Below are 22,143 nucleotides of genomic sequence, written 5' to 3' on the forward strand. Positions count from 1 at the left end.
TCAGTGCGTCACACACGGTTCAGCTGGACTTTAACTGGCTCATTACAGCCACTAATGAGGCTCTCTGTTCACTGATCTCCACTTTATTCTCCCTGTAGCAGCTATTTCTTTATTTATAGCGAAGCCAGAGGATTTAGATTTAGTTTATATTATTTGCTTAGTTTTTGGTTGATAATTAGCATTTTTGCTTAATTTGAGTTGTTTAGGATAAATTGGTTTGTAATTAATCTAATTAATGTTTTGTTTGGGAAATGGGCGTTTCACATAAATACTTGGGTTTTAGGGAGCTCTGGGCGCACTTGGGTGGTCACATGTTTTTTTTTTACCAGTCAGCAGTTTCAGTTGTCAGTTGGTCAGTCAGTGGGTGAACAGGTGAGGCAAGCAGAAGCAAGCCATGGGAATCAGAGCCGGAGAGGCAGGAAGGGATCTCATAAAGCTCCTCATGTTCTGTTCTGCCTGCAAAGTCGGAATAAAACCCACCATGAACTGCATTTTGACGTTTTTGGACCTTCTTACTGCTAAACCAGAAACCCGCAGTGCCTCAAGTAACTATCTGAGTTCTGTTTAACTTTAGTTTGATAACCTTTAAGACAAAAGTTTTTTCTTTTCTTTTCTTATTATTTTCATAGACAAATAGTCACTACACTCCCTGTCGGCTCCTCCAGAACAGGATTTACTGAAGTCATTACACAGATGGATTTATTAAAGACTCGTAGTCCAGATCACATAGAAAAACAATCAATTATAAAAGTACATAAAAAGAACATTCATAAAAAAAATTAAAACAATAATAAAAACACTCCTAATCTTTTGGGAGGCAATCATACCAATGTTTCCAATATACAGAAGTATATCTTACTGCACTATATTTAATGTTAGTCAACAGTAGGATAATTCTATTATTAGACTCATTTAGCCGGTAAATAAATTCATACATAAGCTTCCTTAAAGCAGCCATCAAAGAGCTGACATTCTCCGACACAAACAGTTCACCGGCTCTGCTCCATCTGGGCTTCTTTAACTAAAGTCTGAATGCATCTTTATAAGCCACCTTCCATCTCTGAAGGCTGGCTTTTTTAGAATTGCACCATAAGTGTGCCGTACACAGTGAGCTACAATATGATCTAAACAAGTTCAGTTTAGCTTCAGCAGAGCGATATTCACATTTCCCAACTGGAACATCAGCTTGAGCGTATAACGTTGGAACCTGACTGTAAATGTCCTCATCATCTGATCTGCACATGACCGAGATATTTTACTTAATTTGAGATGTTCAGTAAGAACCCAGACAGCTTAAAATGTAGTGCGACATATCAGAATGACGCTTTCTGATGGGTTGAATTTAACATCACGAAGTTCACCGCATACCGAACACACATTAAGCAACTTCTGAAGACCGGCTGAACTTGGACTAAACACCACTGAGTCATCAGCTGTGGGAGAGAAATGTCATGGCATGGCCTAATTACACCGTGTGCCTTGTTGTCCGGTTCATATGAATATTGTTTAAGGTTAGAATGAGCTGGTTTACGATAATGGCGAAAGCCAGGCGCCTTAGAGAGATTGGGCTTGAGCCACGTACGCATTTTATGATACAGGACGGTATAAAGGGTTGGCACAAACTGAGGTCAAAGGGAATTTCCGGACATTCTGAAATGCACATGTCTCTGTGACGGTTTGTTCAATAAATTCCCCATGAGAGGCTGACTGCGCGGTTCCGACTCCTTTTTCTCCACTACAAAACCAGTGACAGGACATAAAACCAGGGACTTAAAACCAGTGACTTAAAACCAGTGACAGGACGGGACTTAAAACCAGTTACTTAAAACCAGTAACAGGACTTAAAACCAGTGACAGGACGGGACTTAAAACCAGTGACTTAAAACCAGTGACAGGACTTAAAACCAGTGACAGGACTTAAAACCAGTGACAGGACGGGACTTAAAACCAGTGACTTAAAACCAGTGACAGGACTTAAAACCAGTGACAGGACGGGACTTAAAACCAGTGACTTAAAACCAGTGACAGGACTTAAAACCAGTGACAGGACGGGACTTAAAACCAGTGACTTAAAACCAGTGACTTAAAACCAGTGACAGGACGGGACTTAAAACCAGTGACTTAAAACCAGTGACAGGACTTAAAACCAGTGACAGGACGGGACTTAAAACCAGTGACTTAAAACCAGTGACAGGACTTAAAACCAGTGACAGGACGGGACTTAAAACCAGTGACTTAAAACCAGTGACAGGACTTAAAACCAGTGACAGGACGGGACTTAAAACCAGTGACTTAAAACCAGTGACGGGACTTAAAACCAGTGACGGGACTTAAAACCAGTGACTTAAAACCAGTGACAGGACTTAAAACCAGTGACTTAAAACCAGTGACAAGACTTAAAACCAGTGACTTAAAACCAGTGACAGGACTTGAAACCAGTGACAGGACTTAAAACCAGTGACTTAAAACCAGTGACAGAACTTAAAACCAGTGACGGGACTTAAAACCAGTGACTTAAAATCACTGACTTAAAACCAGTGACAGGACTTAAAGCAATACTATGTAACATTTATACCTTAAAATAACAGCTTGAAAAAAATTGTGCGACAAGAATGAGTTTTAATATTACGATTGGCCTGTCTCCTATGCCCTTCGGGGGTCTGAGTTGGAATAACTGCGCTATGTAACTTTGCTGGAGCGGCCCGGGAGCTGAGCGGAAGTACTTCGACTTGCTTTCTGGCAAACCTACCGCAAAAACAAATAGACCCCTCTCACGCTCCCAGGTACATTTGATTACTCTTACCTTCTCGGTCGACATAGCTTGCACCTTCTGACTCCTCGCCGGTTCGTCAACAAACGTGAAACGTGAAAGCGAAAGGGTGTTGTATTTACGACAGTGTAACCGCACATTACCTCCAAGCCTGTAGGGGGAGCTCCATAGTGGGCTTTTTTTTAGAAGTTACATTGTATTGCTTTAAAACCAGTGACGGGACTTAAAACTAGGGATGTTGAAATTTAAAAAAAGTCTTGACCGACCATTAGTCGATTAAAGTCGGTCACCGAAAATTCTATAAGTGCCATTTATGATATCCGTGTCCTGTCGCGCGTCTTTCTCTGCCTCGTGGAACAAGTTATGCCCCCATTTTAGACTGGTTAGGCTCCCATCACACAATCAATGTTAGTTCGTGCCCTTGGTATTATACATTTTCCCCAATCATTGACCACTAGTTCTAGGCGTACTTGTGGAGGAATAAGGGTTTTGGGTAGAAAAATAATTGCTGTGCCTGCGCAGACACGCACAGCCACACATTACGCGCAACGGCGCCCTTCCAGTCACGGTACTTTTTAAACACGAATCAAACGCGGCACCGAACTCGGGCTGTTAAAAGCCCCCGTTACAAAGTCACAAATAGAGACCGGTGCATTTGGCGGTGTTACAGGAAAGTAGGTTAACCAATGACTTTGTTAAAAAAAAAAACTTACCGAATGCCAACATCCTCTGTGGCGTAGCCTATGCTGCACAAAATCCTTTGCAATAAGTTCCTGTCGTGATGCCATTTAAGTACAGATGAATATATCACAACAAGTAGGCTAAGTTAGTCTTGTGTCTTTTGCCATTACAGTGTTACAATTATTATTATGTCGTAGTCCACACGCAGCCATACTGGCTTTATTTAGGTTAATAGTGGCGAATTTTTTTTTTTTTTTTTTTTAACTGCGCAGACAGGACCCGTACGGCGTACAAGTTGCAACCGGTGCAAGAGAGAACCTCTGAGGAGGGCGCTACGTGAGCTCTGCTGCAGTTGTTCTTCTATCGTGGGATGGCTCATGCTCACATAACATTTCTAAAGATATAGTGGGTTTTTTTTTTTCTTTTCTTTTTTAAACCGACGGCAGAAAAATTCTAACCGGACGACGTTGATTCGGTCAACCATCGGTCATACGGTCATCGGTTAACATCCCTACTTAAAACCAGTGACAGGACTTAAAACCAGTGACAGGACTAAAAACCAGTGACAGGACTTAAAACCAGTGACAGGACTTAAAACCAGTGACAGGACTAAAAACCAGTGACAGGACTTAAAACCAGTGACAGGACTAAAAACCAGTGACAGGACTTAAAACCAGTGACAGGACTTAAAACCAGTGACAGGACTAAACACCAGTAACAGGACTAAACACCAGTGACTTAAAACCAGTGACAGGACTAAAAACCAGTGACAGGACTAAACACCAGTGACTTAAAACCAGTGACAGGACTAAAAACCAGTGACAGGACTAAACACCAGTGACTTAAAACCAGTGACAGGACTAAAAACCAGTGACTTAAAACCAGTGACTTAAAACCAGTGACGGGACTAAAAACCAGTGACAGGACTTAAAACCAGTGACAGGACTAAAAACCAGTGTCAGGACTAAAAACCAGTGACTTAAAACCAGTGACTTAAAACCAGTGACGGGACTAAAAACCAGTGACAAGACTTAAAACCAGTGACAGGACTAAAAACCAGTGTCAGGACTAAAAACCAGTGACAGGACTAAAAACCAGTGACAGGACTAAAAACCAGTAACAAGACTTAAAACCAGTGACAGGACTAAAAACCAGTGTCAGGACTAAAAACCAGTGACAGGACTAAAAACCAGTGACAGGACTAAAAACCAGTGTCAGGACTAAAAACCAGTGTCAGGACTAAAAACCAGTGACAGGACTAAAAACCAGTGACAGGACTTAAAACCAGTGACAGGATGACTTGTTGGGATAAGCAGGAGCTCCAAGCTACAGCTCACATATCTTCTCCAAACAAAATCTGCCGAGATCGTTCACTTCGTAGAGCTTTAAGGGTCACAGGCCCCAAGCGGTACATAAAAGTGATGATAAGAACAAACAGATTAGTTATAATTAACCGGACAGGACTCCGTGATTCTATAAATCTTGAATTTAATTTAAAAGCTCATTGCTAACACGTCAGTCTGCTTCAGAGAGCGAGCAGCAGAAATGTTTTAAAGACTCACCCAGAAACAGTCGGCTCCTCTCTGAGCTCCTGGTGGGAAACAGGAACTCTGCTGTGAACCAAACAACGACGACGCTCACGTTTCCTCATGTGAAAGCAGAAGTGGAGGATGGCTGAAATGAAGAAATAACCGACATTTCTGACATTTCTGTTACAGAAAAGCCTGAGAACGAAATCTGAGCCGTCGATAGTGTTAAAGTCCAGGTGTTACAGTCCAGGTGTTACAGTCCAGGTGTTACAGACCAGGTGTTACAGTCCAGGTGTTACAGACCAGGTGTTACAGACCAGGTGTTACAGTCCAGGTGTTACAGTCCAGGTGTTACAGTCCAGGTGTTACAGACCAGGTGTTACAGACCAGGTGTTACAGTTCGTAGAGCTTGAAGGGTCACAGGACCCAAGCGGTACATAAAAGTAATGATAAGAACAAACAGATTAGTTATAATTAACCGGACAGGACTCTACGATTCTATGAATCTAGAATTTAATTTAAAAGCTCATTGTTAACACGTCAGTCTGCTTCAGTGAGCGAGCAGCAGAAATGTTTTAAAGACTCACCCAGAAACAGTCGGCTCCTCTCTGAGCTCCTGGTGGGAACTCTGCAGTGAACCAAACAACAACGATGCTCACGTTTCCTCATGAAAGCAGAAGTGGAGGAAGGCTGAAATGAAGAAGTAACCGTCGTCTCTGTTACAGAAAAGCCTGAGAATAAAATATGAGCCGTCAATAGTGTTACAGTCCAGGTGTTACAGTCCAGGTGTTAAAGACCAGGTGTTACAGTCCAGGTGTTACAGACCAGGTGTTACAGACCAGGTGTTACAGACCAGGTGTTACAGTCCAGGTGTTACAGACCAGGTGTTACAGACCAGGTGTTACAGACCAGGTGTTACAGTCCAGGTGTTACAGACCAGGTGTTACAGTCCAGGTGTTACAGACCAGGTGTTACAGACCAGGTGTTACAGACCAGGTGTTATAGACCAGGTGTTACAGACCAGGTGTTACAGTCCAGGTGTTACAGACCAGGTGTTACAGTCCAGGTGTTACAGTCCAGGTGTTACAGTCCAGGTGTTACAGTCCAGGTGTTACAGACCAGGTGTTACAGACCAGGTGTTACAGACCAGGGGCCTCATGTACAAAGACTTGCGTGGATTTCCTACTGAAACATGGCGTACGCTCAAACCCAAATGACCTCCAACGTCGGATGTACGAATCTGTGCGCACGCATCAATCCAAGCACATTTCGTTTGTACATCCCAATCAACGTGGAATTGAGCTCACATGTCGGAGCACCCGACATGTGAGCTAAGACGGGAAAAAAGAAGAACTTCACGTAAAGCGAGATGTCGGTGCTACTTTCTGAAGTGGAGGTCCGAAAAAATGTGTTCTTTGGCACGCTGTCCTCCGGCATAAGCAGCAAACTAAGAGGAGTGGGTGGGAGAGCCTGAGGCTGTTAATGCTGTCAATGCTGTCAATGCTGTGGGGTCTGAGAAGCCACCGCTGCAGTGTTGCCAAAACAGACGGGGGGGGGGGGACGATTCTGTTTGAACAGAGAGTCGGGGCAACTATGGGTGACACTGCTCTCTCTGGGGTGGTGGGAGCACATGTGGGTGACTCTGATTACCCCCAAGCTAAATACCGATGTTTTTGTGTAACTCACAACAACGTGTTCATACAGTAACGTGCAGAAGTGCACCGGGGAAAAGTCGAGGCTGATTGAAACATTTCACACTTTACGCACGGGGTTATTAACATTTGCCCACAGAGACAATCAGGGGCTTGTTAGAAAGATCTTAAACTGAAGTTTAACCAGCAAAAAACAGCAAGAAACTAACTTTAACCACCGACTGATGCTGTGAAGACGGGATAGAAACTGGGGGCGCACATGCTCAATGCATGTCACGGGGAATAATATTAGGACAATTGCAAGAATAAAGTTACTCACCAAGAAGCCACCCATCACGCACAGTGCCACCCTGTAGTCTGTTCCCAACAATGCTGTTACTCAGAATATATGAATCGTGCGTTGAACCAGGCCACCTCGCCACAATGTTGGTTAATTGCATTTACGCATCACATATGATCTGTACATCGATCGAATAAAAATGTTTCCTGTTAACATACAAATTCATCATGTGATGGCGCTTTTATAGCAATGTGTGTGCAGTCGATAGCTCAGATTACAAAACAGGCTCTCGCTTCAAATTGAGCTTTAATGTTGGCCTGTTGGGAATTTGATATACGTGGCTGAGATGCGGATAATTCTGTCCCTCACGGCTGGCATGGCTCGGCTCAGGGTAGACTGGCACAGTCCCAATCGGTTGGCCAGCAATGCCCCGGTTGCTATAGGAACCCCAGTGTGCACATCACCTGTGAGCACAGGCAGCGCACGGCTCCTCGCTGTGTTGCGCTCCAACGCTGGCCGCAGCTCTGCGCACAGTTCTAGGAGGATTTCCCTCAAAACGGCTAATGAGTAATCAGTCGCCATCATATGCCAGCTAATCCTCTCTGTCTCTGAACACACGCTCTCTTCGAATTTCACCATTTGCAAAGTCTTATAATACTGCTAAAGCAGCCATTGTTTTTAATGGAATGCATTGCACCACTTTGCGCTGCTTTTATATCCACTCGTGTAACTGCAGACAGATGGGTGTGTTAACTGTTCATGTGTCTCAAATGTGCACATCACTGTCTGAGGACTAATTGTTTTCACATTTATTTATTATAACAGTTTCCCAACATCACCTCTAAGTGTCACCAAAGAATCAACAGCTGTAGAAAAGTGCGTACGCCAGCCCTGAAGTTGGCGTGTGGCACCGTACATTTCCACAGTCTTTTCGCTTTCACCCTTTGTACATGAGGCCCCTGCTCTCCTGGCCGTTTATGATGCTGACAAGAAGTATCTTTTCACCATTTTCCCTTAATCTGCTCCAGGAGATGTCTCCCTTTGCACGTGGACAGGGAAGAGTAGCGACACACACACACACACACACACACACACACACATGCCCCCACACACATACTTAAAAATGGCATATGGTTATGAAATGTTGATTTGAATACCATAATATTAGTGTTGACAAGACTGGTTGGTTAATATCCATTTTTTTCACACCCCGAGAGAAGGCCTGATAATCAGAAATACTTTTTAGGTCCCTTGGTAGACTGTTCCAAGTTTTGGTTGCCCTGAATGAGAGAGCTGATTGAGCAAAGGCAGTTTGTCGGTTTGGGAGACTACAATCTCCCCTACTGGTGGATCTTGAGGTTCTGCTCATGTGTTCAGAGCAGGGTTGGACAAATGTTTTTAAAGGTGGAGGTGCTGTATTATGAATGATTTTGTGAATTAGCCTCAGATCAGCAAATCATATGATGTTTTCAAGGCTGAGCATGTTATACTTGCCCAGTATGGGACAATGGTGGTACTGAAATGATCTTCTGTCTAAGACCTTCAGGGCCTGCTTGTATAGTGAATCAATGGATCTTAAGACAGTCTTGTTTGCCTGGGACCAGCTTGACAAACAATAATGCAAGTGGGACATAATCATAGCATTGACATAAGTCACAGCAGCATCAACAGTCAGTGAATTACGAATATGTCTAAAATTAGCTATGCTATACTTCACAGTATTTCCCAGCTTTTTAATGTGTTTTTTAAAACTAAGAGTAGAATCTAAGATCACACCTAAATATTTAAATTCTTCAACATGCTTTAACCTTGTTCCATCAACATATATGTCTGGAATAATATTTAGTTTAAATCTATTGTGAAAAAACATTGTTACAGTTTTTTCAATATTTAGAGTGAGACTTTTGTGAGTGTTTGAGTCAGTTTGTTGGCCACCTGTACTGGATCTTTGCCGTGTGTGAAAAGTACAGTGTCGTCAGCATACATCAGTATCTCCACACCATCACATACAGATGGGAGATCATTGATGTATGTGCTGAACAACAAAGGTCCCAAAATGGAACCTTGTGGTACCCCCATGGAGCATGCTTTTAAGGAAGATGTTTTGCCATTTATCTTAACACACTGGGCACGGTTTAATAGATAAGACTCAATCCATTTTAGTACACTAGGGGCCAACTCAAAGCACTCCAACTTTGAGAGGAGTACTGGGTGTTTGACTGTGTCGAAAGCCTTTCGAAGGTCTAGGAACACAGCACCTACAGCAGCATCACGGTCTGTTGGAGGATCCCTGAAAAGGAAGAAGTTGGTCAGTTAAACATTTCTGACCATTTTTCTTCTTCTTTTGCAACCCCTTCAGACCTGCACTTTTTTGGCTGAGCAAAAAACTTTTTTTCAAACTGATTCTGACTCCTCTCCAACATAAAAACAAAGTGCAAAAAACACATTTTTGGTAACTCGTGTTTTTAATAGTATTTTTTTCACGTCCACTCCAATGGACGCCATGACAAAATGGGCGTAAAATGTCATAAAAACATAAGGAAAATAATGATAATGCTGAGTGTTTTCCACATAGTAACCAATCAGGTATGACCTACACATCTGGAACTGGATGTTTGCATGGTTCTGAGTCTGTGCACAGTTTTGAACGTGCACGTGAACTTGATGGTGTGTCACAGCGTGGGCAGGGAACAGCAGTGAGGTCATCACCAGGAAAACCCGGAGCCTGCAAGAAGATACAGAAATTATGCAATCTGACACATGATCACAATAGATGTGTGACTGTAGATAAGATTAGCTGAAAAATCTGTTTTTCCTTCAGTAAACTGTATGAAAATGAAAAGCTTACAGGTATGTTGTTTCTTTATATACTGTAACTAAACATGTGACTGTTAGCTGAACCCGCCCACCTCCTGATGTCCATTGCAATGGACATCAGACATTGAAAAAAATCCTATGATATATATTCAAAATAACTTCAAATATTATCACTTCAAACACTTACAGTTCTACTGAGAGCAAATTTATTTGGCCAGCATGAACATAAATGGATATTTTTGATTGAAAATGGACACTTCCTCTTCCCTCCCAGCAGTCTGATGTCCGTCACTCTCTCAGAGCTCAAAGTCATGAAATGATTGTGATTGGATGATCAGGATCCAGTCAGTAACGTGCACTGCTGGCATCATTCAATTACAGAGTATTTATTGGTTTAGAGACAGAAATATGTAATGTCCATTCCAATGGACGCAGGGTCTGAAGGGGTTATTTGAGCTAAAAACTTAACATTTCTGAGCTTCCAGTAGGGAAAAATGAACTGGAACTACCCAAGAAGTCGAAGGAATCTCCCAAACTTTGACTCTGAAATCTAACCCAGCTGTTCTGGGTAAAACGGGTGATTTTAACCGTTTATTAGCCCTCAGTCTAATAGTTTCTCACTGATCAGGTTATTGGACCAGCAAGCTCCAAGTTTGACGAGGAGTTTAAAATTAAAAGCACAAACTTTAAATACAGAAGATTTAAATAAATCAGAGATCCTGAAAACCATAAAAAGGCTAATTCAAAAGTTTAAAAAAAGACGTTCACTGCTCTCTTATAATATTGATCAGCTTCTTATTAAGTTGAGTTCTTTTCAAAGATGGACGAAGCAGATTTTGTTACCTGAGACGTGACAGAAGCGTCCGACCAGGAGAAGGTAAAGCAGCATCTCTGCAGCGAGAAAAAGGGAAGTAACGAGTGGTGGAAATTAAAGGTCTATTACAGGCTGTACAGTCAACAGACATGTGGGAAAAGAGGAACTATAACCACCACCTGTTTCCTTTTTACTGTTCCCAAATATAATGTTTTTTTTGGGGTGATTTGTTCCACAAAGAAACATTTGAATAATTTTTTCTCTAATAAATCTGCTGCTAGAAGTTGAAGCTGCCTATAGTTATATAGTTACTCTAGATGGTATTTCCTCGGCTTCTGGTCCTGCAGGGAGGAACCTTGGAGTTATTTTTGACCAGAATCTGTCCTCTGACTCACATAATATTGTTAAAATCAGGAACATCTTGTCTCAGAGTGATGCAGAAAAACTAGTCCATGCATCTGTTGCTTCAGGATTGGACTGCTGTAATTCTTTATTATTGGGCTGTCCCACATATTCTCTGAAAAGCCTCCAGCTGATCCAAAATGCTGCAGCCAGAGTTCTGATGAGAACTAACAGCAGAGATCATATTTCTCCAGTTTTAGCTTCTCTTCATTGGCTCCCTGTTAAATTCAGAATAGAATTTAAGATTCTTCTCCTCACATATAAAGCTCTTAATGACCGAGCTCCATCATATCTTAAAGATCTCATTGTAAGATATTTTCCCAACAGAGCCTTCAGTTATCAGGCCCCTCTCTGTGGAACCAGCTGGCAGTTTGGGAGGCAGAGCCTTCAGTTATCAGGCCCCTCTCTGTGGAACCAGCTGGCAGTTTGGGAGGCAGAGCCTTCAGTTATCAGGCCCCTCTCTCTTGTGGAATAGGCTGCCAGTAAATGTCCGGGAAGCAGACACCCTTTCCACTTTTAAGACCAGGCTTAAAACTTTCCTTTCTGATAAAGCTTATAGTTAGGGATGGCTCAGGTGATCCTGAAACATCCCATAGTTAAGCTGCTATAGGCCCAGACTGCTGGGGGGCCTCATCTGTCATACCTTTCCTCACTTTACTCTCTTTATGTATATGTGACATTATTGTGGTCATTAACTTGTGTTTCCCTGTTCCAACAGATATCCTTTGAATGGTGTTACAGTGTTTGTTGTCCCCTCTTTTCTGTTCTCTCAAACCCCAGCTGGTTCTGGTTCTGATGGCCACCCTTCCTGGTTCTGGTTCTACCAGAGGTTTCTTCCTGTTCAAAGGGAGTCGTTCCTCTCCACAGTCGCCTCAGGCACGCTCAGGACGGGAGATTGGACTGAAGACAAGTTTCAGTGCAATCTGTTGGTTTCCTTAGCTGGGAAACTGTTTTTGAATTGGCTCTATATGAATGAATTGGATTATTTTGTAAATAATTATGATTACAATGAATTGAATTCCAATTGGCTTGAATTGGACTTTATTATCTAAGTGCCTTGAGATGACATTTGTTGTATTTGGCGCTATATAAATAAAAATGAATTGATACACAATTAAGTATGGTTAATATGTGGGACCTATGTGGTCGTGTGTGCACGTTAGGATGAAACAAAGGTAATCCAGCAGTAGTTGCTCAGGCTGAGGATGGCATCATCGGGCCTGATCACCCAGAAGAAAGTCACAGGAAACGATGACACGAGTTCCCTGATCGCCTCCAACCTACAAACAGCGACAAACTCAAAAAGGTTTTTCAAGTTTTATTTAAAGTGCCGTTCAAACTTACATCCATCCAGAAACACAACTGAATTATCCCCTCGGTATTCACACTGCATTTAAAAGCAACTGCATAAAATTATTAGGAAACTTTAATCATGATTGAAAGGGCTGGTTGCCCAATAAGATTGGCAACAAACACTGAACAAGACACACAAACAAGTTGACCTTCGATGTGATAAAACACGTGCTGAGAGAAGTCCTGCTCAGATCAACATCGTGGTTTTCTGATGAAAGGACTGATTCTGGAGGATCATAAAGAGCATCAGCCTTCCAGACGCACACCGCACCTCTTCTTCTGTTATTGATGGATATAGAGAACCGTGTGCGGCTGTCCACCAGCACTAATTCTGAAATATATTCACGCAAACATAAATGCAGACCCAGAAGCTCATCCTGAAATACTGCGTCAGACTTTCCGTGGAACTCTTCCTGAACTCTGGCTTTCAGTCCCATTTATAGTTGGATCTGCGGCCTCCTGCCACGCCTCAGTCCCTGGCGTTCGCCCTGTGTCACTGCAACAGTACATGTCCCCGGTGCATCGCAGCAGTATGCGGGTAGCTGTGGATGGGAGGTCAGATGAGCAGTATTTCAGGCTCTGACACGGCGCAGTACAGCATGAAGCCCATCTGGTCCACCTGGTCCTCTGACAAACCGCTCAGCAGGTTGACGGCTGGCTTGAAGAAGCTGTGCAACGCCCCCTGCTCGAGGTAGCCGATCAGCTCCGTGATGCACTGCTGAAACCTGACGTCCAAGCTCTTCTCGGACCAGTCGCTCTCGCCGTCGCTGAGGTGAAGGATGAGGTTGGCCAGAGGGGCGGCCGCCAGCGGGCGCAGCGCCGGGTTCAGCCTGCACGCCGCCTTGAGGATTTTCAGCGCGCGTCTGCGGCAGCCATCGTCGGCCGTGTCGAGCTGAGTCAGACGCCGAGTCTCCCAGGGATATAAGGAGAGGTGCCAGGCGTTGACCCAGGGAGAGGTGAGCTCAGGCTGGGCGGTCAGGACCACGTCCCCCTCCCTGAGCACCGGCAGCATGGAGAGGAACTGGGGCTGATCGCTGCCCTCTGCTCCTTCTGTCACCCTTCACACAGCAGGAGAAACGTTCGTTACACGGGACAACAAAGCACCTTAAAGGGACAGTTCGCCTCTTTTGACATGAAGCTGTGTAACATCCCATATCAGCAGCATCATTTCTGAACATCTTCTTACCCCCTGCTGCGTCCTGTGAGCAGAGTTCCAGCCTCGTTTTGGTGTTGATGAAGGTAGTCCGGCTAGTTGGCTGGGGTTTAAGAAATAAAGCGTTTTGCTTCTCAAAACAATATGCGTTCAACAGAGTAATACATTTGCATCACAGAATCGTTCTCCAGGAAAAGTCAGACCTTTCCTTTCCTTTTGTTTATTTTCTTTCCTTTTTGTTTCCTTTTGTTTACCTGCTGTGCAGACCGAGCAGTCCGCTGCTTCCGAGTAGCAAACACCGTAACAGGCGCAGCTGTCAGCAGCAGGCAGTGATACGAAGGGAGAGAAAATAGGGCCAAGAGATCGTGAGGTCTGACTTTTTCCTGGAGAACCATTTTGTGATGCAAATGTATTACTCTGTTGAACGCATATTGTTTTGAGAAGCAAAACGCTTTATTTTTTAAACCCCAGCCAACTAGCCGGACTAACTTCATCAACACCAAAACGAGGCTGGAACTCTGCTCACAGGACGCAGCAGGGGGTAAGAAGATGTTCAGAAATGATGTTGCTGATATGGGATGTCATACAGCTTCATGTCAGAAGAGGCGAACTGTCCCTTTAATCAAACCTCACCCACTTTAACCATTTTCTCCCGCCTATAGTATTTGAACACGGAGTGAAATGTACCGGATCTCCAGCTTCAGGTCCGGCCTTCCCAGTATCGGCCTAACGAGACAGTCCAAAGTGCTGCTGATAGACGGCCAGTTGACGGTTTCCATGACCGCTTTACTGAACATGTTCACCACAGATTCTGCAGACAGGTAACCGCCCACCAGGTACCTGCAGGACACAGGAGGAACTGTTCCATTACATGATGTGGAACCTCTGCAGAGTGGACTGACCTGACAGAACCATCACTTGTGGCTGTAAACAACTCTGGACAGCCCAACTCCTTTATCTGTTAAGTCCTTTCAAAGTCAGGCAGACAGTTCCTAACATGAATCATGGTTATTATCTCATTTCCCTCACACATCTCCTGCATGACTAATGCTTCCATCAGCACGTTTATCATCCGTATCGATTCACTGATCGATTCCAGACTCTGAAAGATCAGCTTCTCCTCGTCCGTTATTCCCTGAGAGATGCTAACCTGTTGCCAGAGGTGTCAAGTAACAAAGTACAAATACTTTGTTACTGTACTTAAGTACACTTTTTAGGTATCTGTACTTTACTCCATTACTTATTTTTCTGCCTACTTCTGACTTCTACTCATTACATTTTCACACAAGTATCTGTACTTTCTATTCCTTACATTTTCAAAACAAACAACCTCATTACTCTTGGCTTCAGTTTTTTTTTTTTTAACTCTTGGCTTCAGTTTAATGTTTATGTATTTCACGTCATGTGCGCCATCCAATACAGATCAGTGGCGCCATCCACACCTAGTGAGAACGAGTGTAATTGGATGAATCATATAACGCAAACACTCATCGGTTAGGCTATTCGTCAATTTTGTGCTGACACACAAGGAAATCGTCATTCCTCAGAAGCAAGCAGGTGTTCTACAAACTGCAAACGCAAAGCTGCACGAAGCGTCTAACATAATCTTAGTGTGTATGCAAAATTGTTGCACTCTCCTACTCCGTGCCATTTTCAGACCGTTTTAGGTGCTCTGTATGTAGTGTTAAAGAGCTAATTGACCGTCAGCTATGACAAAGGGGGGAACGTGCGTGTGTACATCTTTTTTCTTTGAAATTTTCAGGCAGTAAGACTTTCTTTTTGTCTTTTTGATGGGACGAACATGAATACCTCACGACCTACCACTTGAATACTACTTCACGTGTAATTAAATTCCAATTCCAAGTTTGAGAAAGAACATGCTCCTTGAGTGACTTTGTCTTTGACAGTAATGGTTTTATGATTGTTGTCTTGGGCCACATGTAGAACTAACCAGTTTTCAAATTAAGCTTGCAATTCATATAGTGTCATCTACCTTTTTGTGTGTGGGTTTTTTTTTAAATTAAAAAAAAAAAAAATTATTTAAAGGTTACTTTATACTTTTATACTTTAAGTAGGTTTTGGAGCACATACTTTTTCACTTTTACTTGAGTAAAGAGGTCAAGTTGATACTTCAACTTTTACCAGAGTGTTTTTAAACTGCAGTATCTATACTTCTACTTAAGTAACAAATGTGCGTACTTTTGACACCACTGCCTGTTGCTAACTAGCTTGTCAACAGGAAGCAGCATGTTCATTTCAGCCAATAAGAAGCGTTTAGATAGAGACAGAGCGGGCGACTTCATAAGAGGTCGGCGGGATCGCTGGACGGAGCGACATCGCTCGCGGCATGTCGTAGTTTTTAGTTTTTTCTAACTAAACTAGTTTTTTCCAGCTGCGTCTCCTGGCCAAAGTTAAAATGTTTTTAAGTGGTCATGACCTTGAGAAAGCCATCCATGCCCTAATAAGTTCACGGTCAGACTATTTTAATGCTCTTTATGTGGGCGTCTCCCAGTCTTCTCTCAGCCGCCTTCAGCTGGTGCAGAACGCTGCTGCCCGTCTTTAACCAACACCAACAGACGTGTGCACATCAGTCCTGTTCTGAACTCCCTCCATCGGCTTCCTGTCCTTTACAGAACTGATTTTAAACTTTTAATGTTTGTTTTTAAAGCTCTTAACGGCCTCGCCCCATCGTATTTATCTGAGCTTTTAACAGTCCTGGTAGAGCTCTGAGGCCAACAGATCAGTTTCTGCTGGAAGTGCCCAGGTCAGAATACAAACCCTGGGGTGAGCGAGCCTTTTCCCAAAGCTGCCCCCAGGCTCTGGAATAAGCCCCCCGTCCAGCTGCGTCTTATTTCTGACCTGGGCCTCTTCAGATCCAGGCTAAAAACCTGCTTATTTAGGATGGCTTTAATACCCAGTAGTATGATGACACTTTTATCTTATTTATTTTGTTGTATTTTATTGCTTTCACTGTTCTTTTATTGTTTTTACTTCTTCTTCTCTTTATTTATTACCTGCTGTAAAGCACTTTGGTACACCGTAAGGATTGTCTGTAAAGGGCTGTAGAAATAAAGTACATTTACATTTAAATGTCAGGACAGGCTGATTGAAAAGTACGCATTCTGATCACTTTTTATCGCTCGCATTCAGTCAGGATGAGGTGTTAGTCGTTACCTGTCCCAGTAACTGTGTCCTCGGGGGAAATATTCCAGATTGACCCGTCGGACCATCCAGTGGAGCGGGTGCGTGAGCAGCGTCTCCTCACCGGGGACGAGGTGCCACAGAGAGGCTTCCAGCTGTAGAGGCACCAGCAGACTGGCATGGTCTGCGCTGACCACCTACACACACACACACACACACACACACACACACACACACACACACACACACACACACACACACACACACACACACACACACACATTAGACTCAGATCTGACTTTCAGCAGCCACATCAAAGCTGTCACCAAGGCAGCTTTTTACCATCTCAGAAACATCAGCAGAATTAAAGGTTTCCTCTCCCAAACAGACCAGGAGAAACTCCTCCATGCATTCATCTCCAGCAGACTCCATTACTGTAACGCTCTTTTAACTGGACTTCCCAAAAAGAGCATTAAATACATCTGTGATCTGTTCAGAGAATATAAAGCCAGCAGAGCTCTTAGATCCAAGACTCAGGTCAGCTGGTCCAGTCCAGAGTCCAGACTAAACATGGAGAAGCAGCATTTAGCTGTTCTGCTGCAAACAAGTGGAACAAACTGCCAGTGGAGATTAAACTTTCACCAAATGGAGACATTTTTAAATCCAGGTTAAAAACATTTCTGTTCTCATGTGTCTATGCATGAAATCTGCACGCTATCTTTGAACTTATCTGGACTGTTGCTTGTTTTTAAATTAATTTAAATGATTTTATTTGTTTCTCTTTATATTCTTTTATGTATTTTTAATGCTTCTTCCACTCCCTGCTGCAATGCTTTTATTTTATGTAAAGCACTTTGAACTGTTCTGTACATGAAATGTGCTATACAAATAAATTTGATTGGATTAGAAAATAGACCCTGCTGGGGCTCATGCATCCCGCTGCCGTACGAGCGTAGCTGCAGGATGTGGTGAACATGCTCATTCTGCACGTATACCTGCAGGTCATCCAGCAGAGAACCGCCGAGGTTCATTTCTCCCAAAGGCATGTCCGGGTGCCGGCTGCGGAGAAAGCCTTGGATCTCAGTGCAGATGTCCAGAGCCAGAGACTGAGCCCTTTGGATCTCTCGTGGAGCCAGTGCTGCTCTTGTGTGATAGAACTGCTGCAGACGCTCCTGTGCAGTTTAAACGGATCACAATCAGATCACTCAATCGGACATCCGATTCCCTTCTACACAAAGCCTTAAGATGCCCACTGTAGTCAGGTGTTGTTCCTGTAATAACCCGTGTTCCTAAAGGACAACTTTAAACACAAAACAAATAAGAGCTGAAAGATAAAACATAGTCAATAATGCTGTACTTTTAAATGACCTTTATTGACTAACTTTCATACGTTTTTGGTACATTTGATGCTCTTTGTACTCATTCAAAGAGTGTGATGAAGGGCTGGAGTGCAGATCTCATTGTTTCCATGGCATTTAGGGGGAAATAAGTGATCAGCATCAGATGAAAGATCATCTTTAACAGCGGTGCATCATCTGTTTGCTTAAGCTCTGCATGCTGCGTCGGGCTCATTTAACTTCCTCCACCGGCTTCAGACAAACGCTGCATGTTGAGAAGGCTTCAGGCTTCAGAAACATGCATTTCTCCTAAGCACTGCGCGTTATAACAGTCAGACGGGCGGAAGGAGAGCTTTGTGCAGCTGGTCAAAGTGGGAGTGCGTTTACCTGCAACGTGAGCGCGCACAGCTGCGTCCTCTTGGACTTGGACTCAGCTTTAGGCTGCAGCTCTGGACGGGACGTCTCTGCTTTTTGGCTGAGGTCAGCTGATTGAGAGAGAATCAGAATCAGAGCGCATGCAGCACAGGTTCTTAGCTCTACAGCCGTCAGCCATACCTTTCTGCTGTTTGGTTGCCTTGGCAACGTGCTTCATCACCACGCCCTCGATGCCCTTCTTGAGCAGCGTCGGAGAAGCAGAAACTAAACTCAACTCTTCCCAGCTCTCGGCCATCTTCTGTTCCACCTTTTCATCTTCTGCCGCTCGGCCTGCACGCTCGATCAGCTGAACAAAAGTCAAGCACGCGCCGTTTAACACGTTTTCAACACATTTTCAACAGTTATACTGACTTCCTGCCTGGCAAAGGAAGCCATAGATTTCTATTCCATTTCACAACCATAAAAAAAAATAAATAAATAAATCATGAGCATTTTTCTGGGACTTGATGTGGAATTACTGCTTTTAAAGATGAATCTGATCATTTCTTCCATGCTTCAGATACATTAATATGTGTACAATAGACAGCCAGACTAACAACTTAAAGGGACAGTTCGCCTCTTCTGACATGAAGCTGTATCACATCCCATATCAGCAACATCATTTCTGAACATCTTCTTACCCCCTGCTGCGTCCTGTGAGCAGAGTTCCAGCCTCGTTTTGGTGTTGATGAAGGTAGTCCGGCTAGTTGGCTGGGGTTTAAAAAATAAAGTGTTTTGCTTCTCAGAACAATATGCGTTCAACAGAGTAATACATTTGGATCACAAAATGGTTCTCCAGGAAAAAGTCAGACCTCACAATATCTTGGCCCTATTTTCTCTCCCTTCGTATCACTGCCTGCTGCCGCCTGCCGACAGCCGCGCCTGTTACGGTGTTTACTGCTCGGAAGCAGGGGACTGCTCGCTCTGCACAGCAGGCAGTGATACGAAGGGAGAGAAAATAGGGCCAAGATATTGTGAGGTCTGACTTTTTCCTGGAGAACCATTTTGTGATGCAAATGTATTACTCTGTTGAACGCATATTGTTTTGAGAAGCAAAACGCTTTATTTTTTAAACCCCAGCCAACTAGCCGGACTACCTTCATCAACACCAAAACGAGGCTGGAACTCTGCTCACAGGACGCAGCAGGGGGTAAGAAGATGTTCAGAAATGATGCTGCTGATATGGGATGTCGTACAGCTTCATGTCAGAAGAGGCGAACTATCCCTTTAAAACTCACCCGTTTCACTGCCAATGTAGCAATGCCAAGCAGAGCAGCTCCTCCAACTCCCAGAACCAGCCGGGCGTTCGTCAGCAGGAAGTCGATAACAATGGTGATGCCATCTTCTCCTCTCCTCCGGTTGCTCTGGAAATACATAGCTTCCTTTCTGGGGTTAGCCTTGGGGGGGGGGGGGGGGGGGGAAACAGAATCAGAACTCTCACACTTAAGCAATTCTTCTTTTTCTTTTAAAAGTAAATATTCAGTCCATGGTTTTAATTTGGCTCCAATTTTTTTTTTTTACTAATTTTCAAGTGAATTAACAATAAAGCTGCAAACCGCCACCCTGACAGTTTTCCTCAGATTTAACCAGGAGCATTTAGACATTAACAACATCCCCACTGCTGGTAAATCAGGCTCCACATGCTACAGGAATTACATTCTGCCAATTCCCAACAATGCTCGGAGCCTTTGTTCCGCACCGACAGGCTCTGGTTTGGCCACCCGCCCTGGAACGGTTGGCGTGCCACAGTCAGACGGAGGCCGATTACACGCACTAAGATTCTCTCATTTGACTGGTGGAGCTGGTGAAAGTTCAAACAGGGGAACCAATCAAAAAGAGCAACGCTGGAAATCGGATCACACACTTTTAAATGAGTGGAGTTCGTCTGTATCTGGGCTTCTTGTTGACAGTTTTTTTTTTTAGATTGTACAAAAATCTCATCCCAAGAGCCACAAATAGCCACAACACACTATTTTAGACCACGTCAACCATCTATGATCTCTGTGAGAGGTAGAGGGCACCAACGCTGGGGGCACGCACTATTTATAGCTCCACTACATGCCACCCCGAGTCATACCAGCAGGATCAAATGTGTTACAACCTTCTTTGTTAGGTACAGCCAGGCCCTTTGAACTTAAGTCACATTTTTGTTTCATGGAGGTTACATTAAGATCACACAAAGTTAAGCACTTAATCTTTTCGGAGGGCAGTCTGCAGTTTCCCCCGCGGGCAGAATGATAACCAGTTTCTCCATGAAACAAGACCCAAACTGGAAAAGGTGGCGCAGCACAGAGAGCACCTCGACTTCTTCCACTAAGTTGCAATATAATGATACATCCTCCTGCCTGATGGACTGTTGCTAACTCTTGTACAAGATACAGTGAAGACAGCTTGCTTTAAAAATAACGGAGGATCGTACCAATTCATTTAACCACAAGTTATCAGAGGCAAAAGTCAGGAGAGAATCAGCCTCATCAGGCTCCAAGCAATCCATGTGTGGCCAACATGTAAAAGGTTTCACTGATTGGCATCTTACGATAGCAGCTGTGATGACAGGCAACATAACAGCTTCCATCACATCTTGGACAAATTTTAATTCAGCCATCCAGGAGAACATGTCTCAGCCTTTCTTCTTTACTCTCTCACGGTATCCTGTGTCTTCTCCTTCATGTGATCCCTGGATGACTCCACCGTTGGTCCCAACTCAAATGGTTTCATTGTCAAAACTGCAGCTTAAAAAAAAATAAAAACAGAGGAAGCTTCACTAATGCTTCACTTTTGTTCGAGCTTGTTGGACTCTTGGTTTCTTGAGTGAACTGCCGTCTGTTATAGACAAACATTTTTACTCACTTTGTTTTCACAGCTAAGGGAACAGCTGTTGGTCTTCCAAAAAAGACCACTCCTCACAAGACCTCTTAAAGCATTAAATGACTTTGCCAGGTTCAGTTCTGAGCTGACGCATTCATCCTCTGCTCAGTTTCACCAGGTCTGCAGGCTTCACCCTGTCCCTGAAAAACTGAGCTGAGCAGTGATTTGCCCCCGTTATGCAGCTTAATTGAGGTTTTCTCCTTTTAAAAACAATCGAATTACGGTCCATTTCTTTGCCACTTTCAGACATGAGCGCATCTCGGTTGCGAACAATCAAGATGTCGATAAAAAAAAACAATCAAATGCAAAAGATTTCAAACAAATGGTTCTGCCAAGTCTCTGGAATATCTTTAGAACTTTAAAATGATCGATTATTTCCCTTTGCTGTTCACCTAACCAGCACCAACAGTAAGTTATCAACAACAACAACCACCAACTCTTGCTAGCTGCTAACGTCAGTTGATGAGCTAACCAGCTGGTTGGCTCGCGATTTAGCAACATTAGCTCTAGGTGACAGCTAAGTTATATTTCTGTGAAATATACTCACCACTTGTTACACAGAGATGTATAAAAATCTGATCACAAACCATTGGCGTTTGTGAAAGAATGCCTTTCAGTGTTTTTATTTGACGACGAAGCCGTCTTTCTGTCGCTAACTGTCACAACCAGCTAGCTAACAGCTGTTAAATTTCTTCTTCGTCTGTTATATTCTTCCGCGTCGAAAAGCAGTAGCGCCCCCTGGTGTCCATTTTTTGACAGTCTCTCTTTTCGTTGGCGGCAAAAAGCCAATTTAGAAATAATGACAGAAAACTTATTTATACATTTGCTATAAAAAAGTTGTTTTGAAAAATTAGTAAATAAATGTATTATTTTAATCCTTCTATCACAGCAAATGACGACCGATTTAATTTGGCTTTTTGAAGAATCTTCGC

The 22,143-nt window shown here is 43.4% G+C and overlaps 1 protein-coding gene across 1 annotated transcript; it reads right to left on the reverse strand.

The window, feature by feature from the left end:
* Positions 1-12,250: 12,250 nt before the first annotated feature.
* mief2 (mitochondrial elongation factor 2) lies at positions 12,251-21,935 on the reverse strand. Its single transcript, XM_075462465.1, has 8 exons — positions 21,759-21,935; positions 19,582-19,740; positions 18,485-18,650; positions 18,317-18,414; positions 17,588-17,764; positions 16,626-16,789; positions 14,139-14,291; positions 12,251-13,356 (listed from the first exon to the last, which is right to left on the reverse strand). Exons 2-8 carry the CDS (start codon positions 19,717-19,719, stop codon positions 12,855-12,857), a joined length of 1,398 nt encoding a protein of 465 aa, XP_075318580.1. The 5' UTR covers positions 19,720-19,740; positions 21,759-21,935; the 3' UTR covers positions 12,251-12,854.
* Positions 21,936-22,143: the final 208 nt, after the last annotated feature.

Source organism: Odontesthes bonariensis, chromosome 4, assembly GCF_027942865.1.
Source record: "Odontesthes bonariensis isolate fOdoBon6 chromosome 4, fOdoBon6.hap1, whole genome shotgun sequence".
NCBI lineage: Eukaryota > Metazoa > Chordata > Actinopteri > Atheriniformes > Atherinopsidae > Odontesthes > Odontesthes bonariensis.

What these genes read in the sequence shown, in the direction of transcription:
- mief2 (XM_075462465.1), bottom strand. Translation starts at nt 19,719, where the DNA reads ATGTATTTCCAGAGCAACCGGAGGAGAGGAGAAGATGGCATCACCATT. An exon ending in GGCAACCAAACAGCAGAAAG is followed by an intron (nt 18,415 to 18,484) that starts GTATGGCTGACG and finishes TCTCTCAATCAG; the next exon opens with CTGACCTCAGCCAAAAAGCA. An exon ending in GACCTGAAGCTGGAGATCCG is followed by an intron (nt 13,357 to 14,138) that starts GTACATTTCACT and finishes TGCTGTGTGAAG; the next exon opens with GGTGACAGAAGGAGCAGAGG.